At 39.3% G+C, this 20223-nt stretch overlaps 2 protein-coding genes across 2 annotated transcripts in view; both read right to left on the bottom strand.

The window, feature by feature from the left end:
* The window catches only part of crppa (CDP-L-ribitol pyrophosphorylase A), a 70811-nt gene extending 58574 nt beyond the window's left edge, over positions 1–12237 (bottom strand). Inside the window, exons 1-3 of the mRNA XM_049583340.1 lie at positions 11752–12237; positions 6158–6422; positions 350–499 (exon numbers count right to left, since the gene is read on the bottom strand). Coding sequence (XP_049439297.1) covers positions 350–499; positions 6158–6422; positions 11752–12002 — 666 coding nt within the window. The 5' untranslated portion in view covers positions 12003–12237. The remainder of the gene's footprint in view (positions 1–349; positions 500–6157; positions 6423–11751) is intronic.
* A 1033-nt stretch (positions 12238–13270) lies between these two features.
* sostdc1a (sclerostin domain containing 1a) lies at positions 13271–18321 on the bottom strand. The gene is made up of 2 exons (XM_049583359.1): positions 18032–18321; positions 13271–14296 (listed from the first exon to the last, which is right to left on the bottom strand). The coding sequence occupies exons 1-2, from the start codon at positions 18234–18236 to the stop codon at positions 13851–13853; spliced, it is 651 nt and encodes a 216-aa protein (XP_049439316.1). The 5' UTR covers positions 18237–18321; the 3' UTR covers positions 13271–13850.
* Between the last annotated feature and the right edge of the window lie 1902 nt (positions 18322–20223).

Below are 20223 nucleotides of genomic sequence, written 5' to 3'. Positions count from 1 at the left end.
TGAAAGAGACCTTGTTAAAGAGTAGGATCCTTTTTGTTTAAGTAGAAACAGACTCAACAGACTCGCTGTGAGCTGCAGCCCTCTCCTGCAATACTGGACCAGTTCCAAAAATTGTTGTTCCCATTTGTTACTTAAGACACAACAACATGGAAAAACAGAGTCCAGGTTGAAAAATGCCAAAGTCACATTTTAAATGTCCCACCATCAAACTGCATTATGTTGTCCTTGTGTGTCTTTTCTGTCTTATCGCGCTTGCACTGATGGTTGTGACTCTCACCCTGGTGCCCACCACTGACAACATTGGAACGCCCTCTTGTGTGTTAACGACAAATGAAACAACAGACTCTACCCTCTGATAGGCCTGGTAGATGACATCATATGTGAATCCCTGAGGCATCTCGCTGGCTCGGTACTTGGCTCGCTCCAGAGAATGATCCAGGTAGCCCTCTGATGTGGTGGCTATCACCGTGGAAACCAGAGGTCGGATAGCTCCCGCTGCCTGGGCGACACAAAAAGAGTTTTCGGTTATTTGTTTTGAACACAATAATGGAGAGATATTATACCTTCAGACACGCTCTGTAAAGGGTGGCGTTTGTATTAAGGCTGCTCTAAAAAAAAAAGCAAAACATGAAATAATGTCTTGAAATGATATAAAGGGTTCCCACACCTTCTTGAAAACATATTCAAAGACTTTTCATGGACATGAAAGGACATGGGTCAGGGCTTGATGATTTTTTACTTAATATTTATAATTATGATTTTGTCTAGTCATTTTATTAACTTTTATTGTATATTATGGAATTGTTTGATTTTATGATCGATGGACACATTGCTGCTTGTTTTTTTTTTAACTCTATCTTGTAAGGTGCCCTGGGGTGCTCTGAAAGGCACCTAAGGCATTATTCTTATTGTTATGTAAAAAAAACAAATCTAAAAAGTCAATCCTCAATAAAACAAAGATCAACCGTCTAATATTAGACTACCTTCACTGAGCACAAACCCCAATTTCTAAAGCAAATGCTGACGCTAAGATGCATGTTAATAATTTTGTTAAGAGGTGGAACACATTCAGAGTCACAGGATGGACACAAACAAAAGTGAACAGACATTAATCGACACAATGAAGCATGAAATGAAGTGAAGTGCATCAAACCAATCAGAAAATGCATCAGTTTGACCAAAAGTTTGTGGCGAACACAAACTTTTGGTCAATACAGAGAGAGGAAAATCAGAGGGGTCACAGTAAATTCTGCAATCAGTTTGTCACAGTCTGTTAGAGAGTCACAGCTTGTTGTCACAACAAACATCTGTAACTAAACTTTTATGTGCAGTAATGTTACGAGCCTGATGGAGACACTTCTTGTAATGTCAGCATGAGATGTTAAATCTGCAGTGTTTTTGGAAGACTACAAACCATGATCCACAACTTTTATCACAGCATCAAACAACGTAATGATGAAACACGAATAAGGATCATGGTGGAAGCTGGAAAAGGCTAATAAGAGGATCTTTAGTCAGGATTTTCTTTGTCAAATAATCTTCAATATCTGTTTGTTCAGCACATTTCAAAGAAAGAATATTTCCCTGATCACACTTTGAGTCAGCAGCCATATCACACAGGAATAATAAATCCTTCTTAACCAGCAAAGCTGGAGCGCACACTGCTTGTGTTTCTTGGAAATATAAAATAATCAACATTTCTGAGATAATATTTTCATCTCAGTATATCATGACTGATTGAGGGCAGTTTCAGGAGTGGGCCTGCAGCGAGCGTGTGCGAGAGGAGCGTCTCGCAAATGAAAGGAAAGCAAACATGTGTTCTGCGTGTTACACATGCTGTTAAAATCAAAATTAATCTGCAGCTTTGCGGCGGCGGAGACAGGCTCTCTGCCATGAGTGTGGACACTGGGAAGATAATGAGGACCAGACCGCCTGCTGTGAAGGTTCATCATGAAGCACACACACACACTCAGAGACACACCATAAATGTTGGCCACGTGTCAGGGAGCTCTTGCTCTCCTCACAACCTGTGCGACCTGCGACCTCATGAATCAAGAATGAAAATTCTTGATGAAATGAAGTTATAGGTGTCCCACGTTTAATAACAGCAAAACTACATCCTCCTGAGACCCAAACTTTTGTTTGGTATGCATTTTTAATTTCTCCTAGCTATTTAGGATCAGTAGGATCTGATAAATATCAAAACTAAGCACTGTCTTTGAACAGGAAGTAGTTTTTGAACTAAATGATGTCCTCATATGGGGACATTGGGTTTATTTTTAATAGCAACAAGTGTGTAATAAAGCATAAAACAGTTCATTTAAATACCTGAACATTGCTCATTTTGTAACTTGCTCCATACTCCAAGCTAGGAATGTTTGTCTTATTGTGTGACTTAACCCTTTAAAACACAACAAACTATCTGATTGAGGCAGTGGTAGACCAACAGCTCCTGTGTTCAGCATAGTAAAAATACCGTTTCTGTCAATGGAGTCTGGAAGAGAGCATAGATAAGTTTCAATGTCTGTCCAGTTTAAAATAGTAAGATTTTAGTGAACATGTGTTTGGGAGGTAGAGGGAGCGGCAGTAGCTCAGTCCATAGGGATCTGGCCAGTTGCCAGTTCAAGTGCTCGTTTGGACAAAGTATGGCATGTGGACTGGTGGCTGGAAAGGTGTCAGTTCACATCCTAGGCACTGCTGATGTGCTCTTGATGAAGGCACTGAATCCCCAACTGCTCGGAGTACCTGTCCCAGGCAACACCCTCACTCTGACATCTCTCCTTTTGATGCATGTATAGGTCCTGTTTGTGCATGTGTATGTATTCCGGGCCTGTGTGTACGTGACAGCAGAGTAAAAAAAAATTGAATTTCCCATCCAGGATTAATAAAGTATATCTTCTTCCTCTACTGAGCATATGACTGGATAAATTCGACTATACCACACAGTGTGTTACAGTTAGTAAAAAGATGTTTTGATAAAGTTTTGCTTTTGTTAAACTTGGACCCCTATGAGTTCTATAAAGTAAGAATTTTCTCTGTTTCTAAATTCTTTAATCACCGTGGAGACGTGCGAGAAAAACAAAATCTTCCTCACAAATTCAACATAACACAGGGTTAGTAACTGAAACACAAACGGTCGATTGAGAGGAGAGGTATTCCTTTAAAGTGTGATCACAAGAACTGTTTGTCGTCCTTGGCCTGAACTCGACTGGAAAACTTGACTTTGTTGTATTTTTAGTGTTTGCTTTGTTTATGTTCACACCACACAGTGAAGAATGAACCACAGCGACACACAAACAAAAGCCATGTGTCGTTTGTGGTGATCTGTCATCTCACCAGGTGAAAGGTTTGATTCCAGCAGCTCTAACTGCAGCTAACTATGATGGATTCATACACACTGTGTGTTATAATTGACCTTCTCCGGTTTAAGAAATGAAGTATGAGCTGCAGTCAAGATTTAATTATCTGTACGACGCTTTCCAAGCGTGAGGAACTACTGGCATTTCGAGGTTGTTTCCTCTACTCATAGGAGGATTGCAATCTGTCTGCTCTCTTGGAAATAGACACATCCTGCCTTCGTGAGCTACTGGAAACACTGACAGTCCATACAAGGTTACACATCTTCAAGCCATATTTACAAATGGGAGCTTTGGAGATAATTTTAATTATCATAATTTCCAAGTCTGACATTTACTGAGCTTTGAACACTTCCTCATGGCAGAAACTGAATGTTTGCAGTGAGCAAAGGCCCCATTTCCACTGATGTCTGTCTGCTATAAAAAAATATTTCACTGTCCTCCAGATATCTGCAAGGTTTAACATCACAGTCACCAACTACTGAGCTTCTGTTATAACTCTGCAACTCACAATTATTTTCAGTATTAATTAATCTAACAACACGATTTTTTTCTATCAATATTTTTTTGTAAAATGTCTGAAAACAGTGACAAACACCCACTTTCACAGGATTCACTGAGAATTTTCATCTTATGTAAGGCTATAACTAATGATGATTTTCATTAGCAATTAATCTGCTATTTATTTTTTGATTAATCGATTGTTTGGTCTATTAACCTCAAAAAATAGTGAAAAATGTTTATCCCCTTTCCCAGAGTCCAAGGTGACATCTTCAAATACCTTGTTTTGTCTCACCAACAGTCTAAAACCCAAAAATATTCACTTCAATATAATATAAGACTAGAAGTGCCCGGTCCGGTCGACAGAACAAATAGTTGGCATTGTAAGTTTCTGCAAACCAATATGTGACACTTGTATGTTTCATATCAACGTTTCTCGAGTAACGTAGAATATGAGGTGAATCTGTTCAGGAGACGAAGAGCACGGTGAATTGAATTGAATTTCTTTATCTATCAATCCACAAATGCAGTAACACCAGAGGGGTAATGCAGGATACTGCAGCTTCCAAATAAGCTCAAAAATAGCCGCCCACAGACGCTGTCATGGGAAATATGATAAACTTGCGGTCTTTGGTTTAACTTTACTCACTGTTTGATGATCCAGGTGCTTCGGTTGGTTTAAGAGTTGATTGATTTGCAGGATGATGCTATAAACTGATTGTCTTGACTGTTGCATTTAAAAAATGACAACAAAAATCCCCAAACAAACAGGCCTTTACAAAAATAAAGTTCAAATATAATGGGGTATTAAACAACTTCATCAAACAATAAAAAATAAAATCGACCAAAAACACGAGGGTTAAAGACTGTAACTCTGTGGCGTCTTCCACACGTCACACTTACTTCAGCACACCTGCCTTTAATTAAAAGTTCTGGGATGTCAGGTCATGTGGTGCATTAAAGTGACTCAAAAAAGAATAGGAAACTAAGAACTGCTAGAAATGGCTCTAACACAGGGTCAGCAATGATACGGCGCCCCTGGAGCAGTTTGGGGGTTGCGAGCCTTGTTCAAGGGCACCTCGGCAGTGCCTAGTGGGCCAGTCCACACTCCATACTTGATATGTACGGGGACTTGAACCTGAGACCCTCCAGTTCCCAAGCCGAGTCCCTGCCGATGGCGTGTCACCTGGGCAAGACACCTGTCAAGCTGCAGGACACTGTGTGGGACCAACAAACAACAAAACCCCTTGATTTAGTGAGTCAGTGCTGTTTTTCCAGCTGCTTTTTAGACACCAAACATGGGCATTCTGTAGTGGCCCGTTGCTGTTCATCCAGCAAGAACAGTGGCACGAAAAGCAGCTGCTTTTACTGAGACACTGCTGCATTTCCTGTCAAGATTGTGCCCCCAAAAGCAGGTAGTTTAGGCAAAACGTGATCTTTTTCTAACCATAACCAAGTGATTTTTGTGCCAAAACATAACCTTAATTAACTACATTGTTGTTGAAACGTCAAATTCAACTTATCCCAGCTACACTGAAACTTTACATTTCAACAACATGATGACGTGCAAATGTAACATATCTGTAATTTGCTACAACGCATAATACATACATTCTCTCTGGTGATCAGGTGGAGCTGTAACAATAAGACAATTGACAGAAAAATCATTGTCAACTATTCTGATAATCTAATTAATCTTGTGAGTCATTTTCAAGAAGAAATCCCAAACATTTGATGGCTCCAGCTCCTGACATCTAAAGGTTTGATGCTTTTACTTCTCTCACCTTATGGTAAAATTAATATTTGGGGTTTCAGACCGTCAGCAAAATTAGGCATCTGAGGATGTCACCTCAGACACAGGGACACAGGGAAACTGGGAGAGGAATTTTTCACTATTTGCTCATGTTTCTAAATATCACACAATTAATCAGTTAATCAAGGCAATCATTAGTAATGAAAATAATAGTTCATTGCAAGCTTATTCCATACAAAATTGAAGCAAATCCTCACATTTGAGGAGCTTGAACTAGACAATGTTTGCCATGTTTGCTTGAGAAAATGTTTCAAATGATTAGTCAAATAGTTGTTGATTAGTTTCGCAGCTATTTTGATGATATGATAAACTAGTATGTCTCATGTATTTGGTACCAAAGTTCTGACTTTACCAAATACCCAATATAAAAACACTTGATGCAGATGAGAAAAAGCAGCAGATGTAACAGTTGCAGGGATTACAGCTAAAGTTCATATCTCTCCAAATACTCTGGTGTTATAGTTAAAATAATGTTTATCATACTGACCCCTTGTTCCTTGGCAGCCATGGTTATCTTGTACAGAAAATCCTCCTCCACAAAAGGCCGCACGGCATCGTGGATGATGACCACCTTCGGCCTCTCCTCCTCCCCCTCGCCCAGAGCCAGGACTCCGTTACATATCGACCTGTGACGAGTCGAGCCGCCTGGCACCGCTCGAACCTTCCTGTGCTGGAAGCGCTGGGCGATGTCCGTCATCAGGTCCATGTTTTCTTTGGCAACAACAACCACAATGCTCTGGATCCACGACACCCTGCAGGAACACAGCGTCAGTTTTGTCAGGTGAGAAGTCAGAAAGACGGCAGAACGTATCACTCACACAGAGCTTCTTACAGTTATAAATCAGGGCTGCAACTGATCTGTCGATTTTGTTTTTGCTTGTTTGATCTGGAGAATGTTAAAAAATGTTTGTCAAAAGTTCCCAGAGCCCAAGATGACGTTTTTAAAATGCCTGTATCGGCCAACCAACAGATCTAAACCTAAAAATATTTGCTTTACGGAGACATGAAACAGACAAACTGCACTAATTTCAACACCTTGTCTCCCTGTTTCTGAGTTACCAGGCTTGTACTGTGGATCTGAACTCAGCAGCTTTTGAGCTCTGACACCGATGACCTACGACCTCTCTGTAAGCACCGGGGCCACACAGGCAGTATCTCTGTCCAGCTCTCTAGTCCCAGGATGTTGCTGCATTCATTTCCTGACAACATGTAAACACTGACAACAATCTAAGAGGAGCCACATCAGATAACAAACACCGGTTGTTATTGCATTGTTGTAATGAGGGTCAGGCAGTGATCCCCACACAGTGTAAACATCCACCTTCTCTTCACTGTTATGATGGAGCCTGAAATCTGAAGAAAATATCAATCTGTCCTGCAGTGGAGGAGGAAATGCATGGCAGTCCCAAATGTGAGTAATAGAGTACCTGCATTCAAAATTTAGGAAAAGTCAGTATGTAAAGTAAACCTAGAAAACCAGAGTTACAAGGTGCTTTAAGGTACACCTAACAGGAAACAGGAATTAGCAACACCTTCAAATTTGAATTGAATTGAATTGAATGATTTGATTAAACATGTTAAAAGAAACAAAAAGTCAAACAAAATAAAGCATACGACATAAAACAAAACAAAACAAGCAAAGCAGAATCAAACAATAAACAACTTAAATGATATTGGTCATGTTCAAAAGGGGTAAGAAGAAGTTAAAAAAAAAAACTTTTCTAGTACCCCCTTATATTTTATGTGTGCAATTTAAGTTAAAAAAAAAAAAATATATATATATATATACATATATATATATATATATATATATATATATACAAAAAACCCAAAACACAAAAAAAACAAAAACAAAAAAACAACAACCTTAAAGTTCGATTTTCAAGATATAATACAATAACAGACAAATACACTAGAATTTTCAAACAAACAACCCTCCAGCAAGACAAAACATAATTAACAAAACAAGACAAAAAAATATCACTGTTCCATCTCATATTTACTTTACTTTCTTTCTGAAAATGTTTTTTAGTTTAGTTAAGGTTTCACATGTTTTTATCTCATTGTTACTGCTGTTCCATAAGTTTATACCCTTGGTTGACAGACAATGAAGTTTTGCAGTCGTTCTGATTGGTGGTTTCTTGAATATGTGGATTCCTCTGATGTTATGTTTACTTTCTCTCAATTGGAATAACTCTTGGACACTGACAGGTAATTGATGATTTATTGCTTTGTGCATGATTTGAATAATTTTATAATCAACGAGATCTTGGAATTTTAGTGTTCTTAATTTGATAAAAAAGTGAATTTGTAGGTTCTCTGTATGTGGTTTTATTAATGATTCCAATTGCTCTTTTTTGCAGGATGAATACTGGATGTGTGTTTGATTTGTAAGTGTTCCCCCATACCTCCACACAGTAACTGATGTATGGAAGTATGAAGGAACAGTACAATGTATATAGTGAGGCTTGATTTAATAGGTATTTGACTTTATTCATTACTGCGAGTGATTTGGATATTTTGGCATTAATGTGCTTTATGTGTGGCTTCCAGGTTAATTTACTGTCAATTATTACTCCGAGAAATTTAACTTCTGTTACCCTTTCAATTTCTGTATCATTTATCATGAGTTTCTTGTCTGAGTTTGTCGATCTATTCCCAAAGATCATGAATTTTGTTTTGTTTAGTTCAGTGTTAATTTATTTTGATCAAACCAAGTTTTCATCCTGCTCAGCTCCTTTTCTACAGTGTCCAAGAGTTGCTCCAAGTTGTCCCCACAGCAGAGCAAGTTTGTGTCGCCTGCAAACAGAATTGTTTGTAGGGTTTTTGATATTTCACATATATTGTTAATGTATAGTATGAACAGTAATGGTCCTAGTACTGAGCCCTGGGGCACTCCACACGTGATCTCTTGCAATTGTGACTTATTGTCGTTTATTTCTACATACTGTTGTCTATTTCGTAGGTATCTGAATATCCAGGATGATGCTGTCCCTCTGATGCCATATCGTTGTAGTTTTTTTATTAATAATTCATGGTCTACTGTATCAAATGCTTTTTTTAAATCAAGAAATACCCCCACCGCATATTCTTTGTTCTCTATTGCCGTTGTGATTTCTTCTACAAATTTTATGAGTGCAAATGATGTTGTCCTTTTAGCTCTGAAACCATATTGTTGTTCATACAGTACGTTGTGTTTTGTAGTGAAGTCATCCAGTCATGTATAAAAAATTTTTCCAGTATTTTAGAAAACTGTGGGAGCAGAGAAACCGGTCTGTAGTTTGACAGTGTATGTCTGTCTCCGGATTTGTATATTGGTATAACTTCTGCTGTTTTCATTTTCTTTGGAAATATCCCAGTTTGTAGAGACAGGTTACAGATGTGAGACAGGGGTTTAGCTATACAATCAATGATATTTTTAACTATAGTCATGTCAAGACCATTCCAGTCTGTAGACTTCTTATTCTTAAGTTTTTTTTACAGTGTCAATGATTTCTTTTTCATCAGTCCCTCTCACAAATATTGTTTCATTAATATATATATATATATATTTACTTTCAACCCCATCACTACTACCAGTCTTTGTGATCTCTCTGGCCATACCAGGACCGACCCCGACAAAGAATTTGTTAAATTCCTCTACAGCTGAGGTCATGTCAGCAGTGGTTGTGTCATTTTTTGTTAAGAAATATTTAGGATATCCTGTCCTCCCACTTCCTTTTTTAATAATTTCTTTCAGTATATTCTACGTTTTGTTAATGTTGTTTTTATTTTCCTCCAGTGAATTACTGTAATATTCCTTTTTACTGGTTCTCATAATTTGTGTTAGTTTATTTTTATATGTCTTATATGAGTGTTCGGCATGTGTTGTTCTTTTCTTTAAGAATTCAGTGTATAGTACGTTTTTTCTTTTACATGCTCGTAATAAATTTGGCCATTCTAAACAGGCGTAACCAGTATGAATAAAAACCTTTCATCACAGGTATCCCTTTACTTGTTATTTCCAAAGCTTTCAGTCACATCTCATGGCCTTCTTCAGCAGATAGAGTTGTTCATTTGACATGGAGACGGTTTAGTAGTAATCACCTGACCTAAGTCTTTTTTAGGTCCACTGAACTAGTCCATTCATGATGGACAAATAAAACCATTGTTGCATCCGAAATTGCAAACTATTCACAACATACTCAGTGTGTACTTTCACTCAGTGTATGTGTGAATAAACAGTTGTATGCATCTATTCGATGCACTGAGCTGTAATTACTACGTCACTTCCTGACAGCCTCCTTGCCACTTGGAGACGTGTAACTATGGTAACCCGTGTCAACCTCTGCTACATCGTGAATTTAAAATTAATTTTCAAAAATATTACGCCTAATGAAGTGAAATCTTTTACTTTGAGTTACATTAAAGCCTTACTGACATGACAAAGCTGCCTTGGTTGCTGTCTGTCTGTCATGAATGTGGTGTCATTGTGGGATATTTATGACGGCGTGGTGTCCAGTGTTGGCGTACTGTAATATTTCACTAGAAACAGTTTGCAATTCCCATACTACTGGTTTCTTTACTAAGGTTTCGGACATTTTAATGTTGAAAATGGACCAGGTGCCACTCGCTCTGTGACCACTTCGGATAGAGGCTCATTTTGATCACAGTACAACAAAGTTTCATATTTTTTGGCACGTTTCTTCTTGATTTTCTTTTCTCTCAGTATTTTTATTGTTGGCAATAAACCCAATTCTTAAAATTTATTAGCTTATCTTATGTGGTAAATGGTACACTTCTCAGACATTGAACTTTTCATTTTCTGCTACTTTATATTTCTACTCCAAAACAATGCAGAGATAATTACTATACTTCCATTATATTAGTTTCATTACTTTGGTTACTTTGCAGATTTCTCCTAATAAAAAATATAATTAACAAATAAAGTAGCATGTTTTATTGTGGATAGAATTTAATTAAGATTTTACTGATGACTTTTAAAGCTTGTCAGGCTCTGGCCGAAGCTACACAGCAGAAATACTGACCCCATAGGAGCCAGTTCGTAGCCTTAGATCTTCCATGGGTATTTCAAAGTTGTAGTATCGGTCAGCCAGTATCAGTATTACATACATTGAAAAGCACTCTATGTTATGACATATACATAATATGATGTCAATTCTTCCACAGAGGAGACGTGATGATCACTAAAATTAGGTAGGGAAAGAGTGGATATGTCAATATCAGTATCGGTTATTGGCCAAGTAAGTTGTTATATGTCGGCATATCGGATATCTGCAAAAAATCCAATATCGTGCATCCATATTTCAAATCCATTTTTATAGACTTGCTTTTCCCTCATGTTGTCTTTTTATTTAGGTTATCTATTTAATTTCCTTTTTATTTTGTCATTTTTGCTTTCACTGCTTTTGTTTGTTTTGGTCTTTTTATTTTTTTTTAATTCATTTTGCATTTTTGTCCTCTTGTTTTAACTTTAACCACATAAAGTGATTATTATTTCTTTATAAAGGTAACACTTTATTGACCCTTGGTGAACTTCATAAGCTACCCAGCAGTATATAAAGTAAAAAAGCTCCACCTTTACCAGCTGCAACATTAAAGTAATGTACAAATTACTGCATCAATACCAAGTCTGACATAATACATTACTCTGCAGTGGGCCATTCTGCACGACAACTTTTAGTTTAAGTATATTTTGATGCTAATATTTTAGTAATTTTAATGAGTAAATTATTGAATGTAAGACTTCTACTTGTGCATTTCTACACTGTGGTATTGCTACTTTTATTTAAGTACAACATCTGAGTACATCCTCCACTACTACCCTTATGTTTATGTGCATGATATGATAAGAACAGAACAGATAAATGTAGAGATGCTAGATTCCTTATATAAAAATGCTCATGTAGAAGTTATGAGCAGCCTGCACTCAGACTGCACAGACTCACGCTGACCGTTAGAGGAAGTGAAGTCCTGACAGTTTCCTCTGATGCTGCGGTCACTACCGTTACACCTGTACCTGGAAACCTCCACACACAGCGACAACTTATTTATTATGTATTTATTTTACTCTTCTCTTACCTCTCGAAAGCCTGGATAGTGTAGCTTATGAGCGGCCGACTCAGAAACGAGCAGAACTGTTTGGGTGTCTGTAGCCCGGTTCTCTCTCCGGTGCCACCGGCAGGAAGAACCACAGACACCGGGAAGTCCACGCTGCACTCCGCCGGCTGGTGGTCGCTCTTCCCGGCCTCGTGTGTTGGGAAAATCCCGGGATGAGCGGGCCTGTCCGGGTCCCTGTTATCACTCTGCATGTTGATGTGGTTAACCTCCATCAGTTGGAGGGTGACAGGTCACGATAGGTCATCCTCAAAAACTGTGCGGTCTCAGCTGATGGGCGGGGTGGAGGAAAACGTGGATGGAGATTTGGGAAAACAGCGCTGTGAAGGTACATCCGTTAAATGGCACATTTCCGGTGCAGGCTTTCAAAATAAAACTCTGCATCTCGAGTCTTTTTTTGTTTGTTTTGTTTTTTGTTTTTTTTTTAGGGTTGTTTATACCACAAAGTACCTTTAATAAATGGGCTTCGAATTTATCATGCACTTATTACTCTATAACCTTAAGCAAACTGTTTTAAATGTATTAGTTTTTTAGTGGTGAAAAGTAATGAAAACATTCAACAACTAATATTTTGATTTATTAGCTTTTCATTTGTTTTGTTTATAAAAATTTCAGTGTGCAAAGTAATAAATAAATATGCTTCAGCTCTATCTGCTATGGATTGGGAGATGTGATTGAAAGCTCAAGTAACAAGATTGGTACTCTTGAGATTTGTGGGGGAGGTTAGAATAGTACAGTGTTTGTCACTGAAATGTAGTGGAGGAAGAGTTTAGTTTAAAAATAAAAAAAATTGAAATACTTAAGTAAATTACCAGTTCTTCAAACTGTAGTGTACTGGAAATGGAAATTTTAATATTCCTATGCTATTCTGATGGTCCAAAAATCTACTGAAACATAAAACATATACCAGACAACATGGAAAAGATGTGACTACAGGAACATGTACATATAATATTTTTCACTCAGCATAATGTTACACTCAGATGTACATTTTTAAAGATTGAACTCATAATTTAAAGCTAAAATTATTTCACTTCCGGTTTAACTCACGCGAATACTTGACGCATCTTTAAAGAGGCATCTGCAGCTGTTACTAGTCGCAACAGATCAAGACCAAAGTCTCGCGTGATGTCATTCTCTCTTACTGCAGAAACTAGGTTGTAATGGCAAATCTCGCGATGCTATATTTGCTTTTGAAATGCAGTAAAAATGATACCATATATATATATATACATACATATTACTTTACTAAAGTCTGTAAGAAAAACTAACAGTTTCCTACACATATATTTATAAATTATTTTTAAATTTATTATTTTTGATATTTCCTTCCAGCTTTCGTCAATAACCAAGTCTTAGCTAACATCAGGACTTCAGTATTGTCTGAATCAAGTTTAAATGTCCGCCCTCCTGTGGATGAAACATCGTTCTGTATGAGTAATACATGTTAAAGTCTCCACTGACAACAATACATGTGATAAAAAGTGATATTTATTTCATATAAAGTTATTACAAGACTGACTGATGACAAAGCTTTTCCAGATTTCACCCACCTGCTGACGCCATTCAAGCAAACGTATCATATTATATGGTGCCACAGAAAATATATTACATCATACATCATAAATCTTACATAGTAACATTTTATACACATGGCCATACTTCAAAAGGCAGGTAAGAATTTGATATATGTACAAGTATTTACACAGGATTGTTTGAGATGTTTACTGGTGTTGGTGCCTAAACTACAGATTTCCATCTGCGTATTAAATGAATATATAGGAGCGCATGCACATGGCTACATCTGGGACTGTGTGTGTCGGGCTCCAGAAAGCTCTGCAGACTGCACACCCCAGTTCTGTTCACATTATCTTTTAACCACATGGATTCAAATGTCAAGAGAAGTCCTAAGCGTGCCCTCTGGAGGTCTCCATCATAGTGAGGAACCAGCTTCACCTAAAAAAGTCCCAGTCACTTTGAGAGATAATCCACAAGCTCTGGACGCCGTGTCTCGATGTCACCGTGACAAAACTCCTGCAGGTTCATGTGGATCAGAGAGAGTCTCAGGGTTCAGTGTCGTGCCAGTTCTCACTCAGCCGGTTCTTCCCCAGCCTCCTCTTGCTCTTGGACTTGTGCTTGTGCAGGAGCTGTGGCGGCGACAGAGCTGGCTCCTCGAACTTGTTGCCCGACTCGTTGTGCTGCCTCGAGTACCTCTTGCACTTGCAGGAGGTGACCACGGTGATTTTGTACGTTCTCGTGCTGTCATCCTGGCACTGCAGCTGGATGCGCTGGGTGCGGGTCTTGTCGTTGACGCACCGCCAATCGTGGTTGCTGCTCCGGCGACTCCACAGCTTCCTGCCGTAGGCGCCGCCGATCCAGTTCTGAAGCATCTGAGCTGGGAGACACTCACCAGCGCACACCAGCTCCTTGATGGGGTTGATGCTGGTGCAGTGGCCGTCGGAGATGTACTTAGTAGACCTCAGCTCTCTGCACCCGATTTGGCTTCGCTCTGTGGAAAGAAACGAGGATTGTTAGAATCTGGCTGCTGCACGGGATGTTAGATACAGCTGCTACTAACGATTATTTCTCGATTCATCAATTGACAATTTTGTCTATAAGATATCAGTGAACAGTGACAATAGCCTTAAAAATTTACACACAGCCCAAGGTAACGTCCTCAAATGTCTTTGTTTTGTCCGATCAACAGTCCAAAACCAAAATATTGAGCCAACCATTCGGGATGCACCAATTTATCGACTATCGGTATCCACCGATATTTGCCTTGTTGGCTGCCATCGGTCGCTTGACAAATAACATGACATTGGCTGATGGTAATAGCTGATGTTTTCTCATTGTTGGGCTTGAGATTGAGGGTGATCCATCATCCCAAGGACTATAGAAAACATGTTTGGGCTAGACAGAGATTTTCTCCATGACATCTTCTGGACGAAAGGATGCAAAGAACTGCTGATGGAGGTTGCATTGAGTTCAAAGATGTATAATAATACCTAGGCCTATACTGGATGCCAATATGGCGCCCAGGAATTCCAATGGAGTTGCTCAAGTTTCTAACTTCCATGTTTACTTCTGCAGTATATGTGCAGTAGCTAGTGTTTCTCCCATAGGCTCCGCCCTTGAGTTCTCCCTCGGCTCACAGACTTTACATTGAGATGATGTCATGGATTTTTAAATCACTTTTCTCAGCTCAAGGGAAGTTTTACAGATATAAAACCTCCATGGGTCAAAAATTCATAACAGAAAGAGTCATAATTGACCTTGTTTGCAGTTCCAGGAGTTAATAATGTTGGCCTATGAGAGCCTGATTGAGTAACATGATGATGCATTCAAGCTCTCTATGGTAAAAATGAGTACTGGGCAAAGCTAAATTATAACGTTCTTATGATGTGTTCAAATGTGATTTTGTAAAATGTTGGTTTTGGTGAGAAACTTAAATAAATACTCTTATTTTGAAGGAGAAATTCATTAATATGTCCTCACAGCAATATCAAACAGATATTACAGAGGGAATTATCATATATTATATATAGTAAAAAGACTTCTGAGGCAGTTTTTAAAAATGTTTTCCATCTTATTTTAAATGTTGTTTCATAAATGTGTATGACTGAGTTTGTTGTTATTCAAAGATAGTGTAAAGAAGGGCTTAACGACTTTAAAGCAGTTCAGTTATTTTTTTTCATAATGAAGATTTCTGGCACAAAAGGGAAAATAAATACCAACAAAATAACCAACAACAAAACAAATTGTTATTTTAAGTATCTGTATCAGCCCAGAATTTCGGTGCATCCCCACTGACCATCATGTCTGAAAAGGAAAGCATCTGCAAAGCTGAAACAAGTGAAAGTTGACTTAAACATTTATCCGAGTATTAAAATAGTTGCTGATTAATTTTGATTGACTGACTGCATCTAACACCAGACTAGTTATCTGATAGATTTGTATTAAAATGCCTACCAAACCACTAATGAGACAGCAAAATTACACATCACAGTAACACTGTGTCATTACTTCATCATGCTACTGAAAGGTTAATGCATGATAATAGTGAAGGATTACTGCCCAGCCCTTCACCCTGCACATTATGTTGGGTATGAGCCCCTTTTTCAGCCTCTGGCAAGTCACAGGAAGGAGCACAATATCATTTTGACCTTTCTACTTCAAAAAGCTGAGGAATTACTGCATGTGAAAAGGATAAACTTTAGTTTTTATCAGCGTGGCAGGGCTTTAACAGGAGGATTACCTGTGTGCAGCAGCAGCAGCTACGACTGTGCATTACTCTGCTGCAGGCTACACACAGTGTCCCACCTGCTCGCCCCCCCATCACTGTAACCCAAGCTCGGGTCCATTCACACAGCTCCATACTCCTCAGTGACAATGCCCCCCCTCCCCTCCCTCTCTTCTCTGTGACAGTGTTTGATGAATGAACCCTCACTCCCCTCCTTCCCTCCTTCTCTGCTGGGAGAGCTCAGAGCCACAATCGGAGGCTTCCTGTTCGACTCCATTCAGCCGCACTGACACACAGTCAGCTACTCGTACAGGCCTGGACGACGGCCAGCCGTGTGTGTGTGTTACACTGAGTGTTGCCTCAGCTCACTGTGGTGATGGGCAGGGAAACAGTCTCTGCTGGGAAGCACGACTACAGCAGCAGAGCCACTGAATGATATCAGTGACAAAATCCTCCTGCACAATGTCTGTGCAACACTAACCCAACTTCACAGTCACCTTATAGTGATATTACTTTATAAATGCATGATTCTACAGCTGCAGGATCTCTGTGATATATATGCTACTTTCTGCAAAGTAACTGTGTGATATTTAAAGTGTGTAGGCGTGTGCATATGATGATGACACTGAGTGCCTGATCAACAGGTCTGCCACATTTGGCTCTTGGAGATGTGGATGTAAAAGACAAAAAGACGAAATTCAGATTCCTAAACTTTAAAGTTATTGTGAGCTTTTGGCTGCAAATGAAGAAAATCAACTGAACCAAAAGGGAAAAAAGGAAACTGGAAGTGGAACAGCTTGAATTTTCTGCAGACTTTGTTTTCTCATCCGTTTCACACATTGTTTGGATACATAAACTGTTAAAAGCCAGTAATTAGACTTCAGCAGTCCATTACTAGATCTAAGCGTGCAGATTTTGTTTTAACATTGAGGGACACACACACATTTGAAACGGGGGGTTTGGCCGTCCCCCAGAAGGAAATTTTGAGTGTCAAACACTTAAAGGGCAACACCACCTACATTAAGAAATTCAATGTTATGTCCATGACCGAGGAACATTCAATTAATAGTTGTGAACATGAGCTGCTTTCTCTCAAAGTCAGAAACCAGAGAAGTGTGTCTAAAACTTCGTAAGTAAGTGAGTCTCAAACCTTTATGTCGCGGGGTGTAAAGTCTGGAGCTGCTCCATAAACAGTGAATACGATTTTTATCAACCCACAGAATGTTGTAATGTTGTAATGTTTTCATGTTCTCAAATCCAAAAGAGAAAATGCGCCCATGTACTCTGAACACTCCCGTGGACGCTCTCAGTGTCATCTACAACATCTCTTTCCATTCAGTGATTATGGAGCAGCTCCAGATTTTACACCCTATGACATCACAAATTTGAGTTTTAGCACTCAGGTTTTTGGATTTGGGAATGAGTCGTTTATGTTTACGAAAATTTTTGGACTGTTTTTGACCATTGGAATAACGTATAAACTTTTGAGATGGTTGTAGTTCCCCTTTAATTTTCTGCATTGGTGAATTTATATGCACCAGTTTCCTCTGCCACTTTCATGTTTTTACTGGGGGAGACAAATGCACATACCCTAAATAATGAGGGGGGCGGGTCCCCTGTGTCCCCCCCGAAATCTACACCTATGGCCAGATCGAAAACAATAATGATATTAGTCATAATATGTTTTATTTTTATGGTACTCAAAGACACTTTGCATTAGTTAAAGGCGATCATAAAGTACCTTACATTAAATTAAACATTAAACAGTCATGTCAAATATCATTTTATGTCATGCACATAACCCCAGATTACAAATAATTCCTGATGATAAAGGAGAACAATAAGAAAGGCAAAGACTCTACAGCAGTGACAGAACAGCTTCCTATCTTAAAGTAGCCTACAATAAGTTCACTGTAACTTATTCTGAGGTACCACACACAAACACACACACACACAGAGAGAGAGAGTTTATGACAAAGCGGAGCATCCTCCGGTCCTCACCGCCTCTGTCGTGCGCCCCGCCGGCCGCTCCTCTCCCGCCGGTCCGTGCGCGGTTCAGGGTCACATTACTCTGAACCTCCGGCACCGGCGCGCTCACGTGCGAGAACAGCAGCTCCGTGGCGTCGTTCTTGAAGGCGTGACAACTCCTCAGCAGGATGCAAAGTACAACCAGGGAATGGCACGACTCGTACGCGCTCAGGTGCATGGTTGTTTCTGGGAGAGGTGGTGGGGGGAGAGAGGAAGGAGGTGTAGGTCCGACTGGAGGCAGACTGATGATGGGTGAAGAGTATGTGTGAGTCGTGGTTTTATAGAGCCGGACCGCCTCGCGCTTTGGCAGCTACTCAGGTGCGCCTCTGTTTGGGAGGCTGTGATTGGTCGCCTCCAGTGTGCGCTCGTAAGAAAACCCCGCCCACTGCTTTTTAGTGTGGAGGGTTTCAAATGTGATCCTGGATGCTCTGAGGAGACAAATATCCATGATGATGATGATGATGATGATGATGATGGGATTAGGTGCCTGTGTGATTGGCACATTAACACGTGGCTTTCTCTCTCTGATAGGCTTAAATATCAGATTTCTTCAGGAATAAAATGAGAAAAAAAAGATTTATTTCCATTGTTGTTCCTGCTGTTTTTACTGTTGACCAGTTTTTATGAAGATGAATACAGACATTTAATATCTGACTTTAAAAAATACTAGAAAATAGGAATTTAAAAATAGAAGATTTATACAGTAACATTGTTTTCAGGCAGCAGACAAGGTTTATTATAATGAAATTACTTCCTTCAGACGCTTAGTAAGTAAACTTTTATTTATACAGCACCCTTCATAGTACGTGCACACAGAGTGCTTAACAGTACAAACAATAAAACCACAGTTCAATCAGTCACAATAAACGTGCAACTGAAACATTCAAGAAAACATATACACAAAGCATATGGGAATGCAAGGTCAGTGCATGTAGAAGCATGAAATAAAATACAAAAATAAATAAAAATAAAAATAAAATATGATCACATGGCGCTGCAAAGCCAGGGGAAATAAGGTAGACAAGCTGAGAGAACAGAAAGCGGCAGATAAAACAGTGGATACAGCCTAACATTCAAAAGCTGGTCTGTACAGGTGAGACTTCATAATAATCCACGACTGATTAATTCTGCTTAAACTGATTTATAATTGTGATATCTGTATCTAGTGTATGGAGAATGACAGCTTGGTGTAATACTCTTAAAGTGACAGTTCCGATTTTTGAAGTGGGGTTGTATGGGGTACTTACCCATAGTCAGTGTATTACATACAGTAGATGGCGGTCGGCATGTCCACAGTTTGGAGAAGCAGAGTGGAGTCCGCCATTGAAGCTAAGCAATGAACTGCTGTGGATGGGGGTCAGCAACAAAACGTTTTTTAACCCCCTGAAAAAAGTGAGCAAATCAATATCAGCTTAAGTGTACTCTTTTTTGGGAGTATTTTTTATCATTATAGCTCTCCGTCAGACAGCCTGTACTGACAACACATTCTCACTCCGACCTCATCACATATCGACGTTTGGTCATGGACTTTCCACATCGAGATACTCATTCAAGGTACCCTGGGTGTGCTGGTTATTTATGTTCCGGGGCACCGTGTCAAGTTCTGCCTGTTACATGCATTATCAGTTTTCAAAATACACTTCTGTTTTCACAGGAAATGTACAGTTTGCATACAGTCTCTTTCAAAATAAAGACACTACATTGGTACTCCACAGACTGACAACTTTTTTTGCATGTGGTTCCATTTTGCCAACACACACGGTTGGGTTTAGGAAAAAAGAACAGGGTTTGACTTTACAATCTTACAGGAAGTGAACACTGGTCCCCCGGGTGAAAGTCGGTGGTTGTTGGATCCGTCCACCACCCTTCCTGCTTGCTCTACCCGGACCTCTGCTGCTTTAACTTTCATAGTTCCCCCCGTTAAACATTAACGACAACCGGCTGCATATCATGCTGACATGAAAGGACAGCTTTCTTCGTCAGTGTCTGACACAAGAAGTCACTGACAAAGCGCTGGAGTTCAACAACTTCGGAGCGCCACCAGACTCCACTGACAAAAACAGTAGTTTTACCTTGTTGAATACAGGAGCTGCTGGTCTACTGCTGCTTCGACCAGGTAGTTAGTTTGTGTTGTTGTGTGATTCTGGTGAATCGGATGTAACCAC

This window comes from Epinephelus fuscoguttatus, linkage group LG8 (genome assembly GCF_011397635.1).
Source record: "Epinephelus fuscoguttatus linkage group LG8, E.fuscoguttatus.final_Chr_v1".
NCBI lineage: Eukaryota > Metazoa > Chordata > Actinopteri > Perciformes > Serranidae > Epinephelus > Epinephelus fuscoguttatus.
Note: the sequence above shows the minus strand (reverse complement) of the source record. Positions and strands in the feature narration are given on the sequence as shown.

Bases quoted from the DNA above. Each gene is read 5' to 3' on its own strand.
- sostdc1a (XM_049583359.1), bottom strand. From the start codon at position 18,236: ATGCACCTGAGCGCGTACGAGTCGTGCCATTCCCTGGTTGTACTTTGC. The intron at 14,297-18,031 runs GTGAGGACCGGA...TTCTTTCCACAG, and splicing joins CGGGGCGCACGACAGAGGCG to AGCGAAGCCAAATCGGGTGC.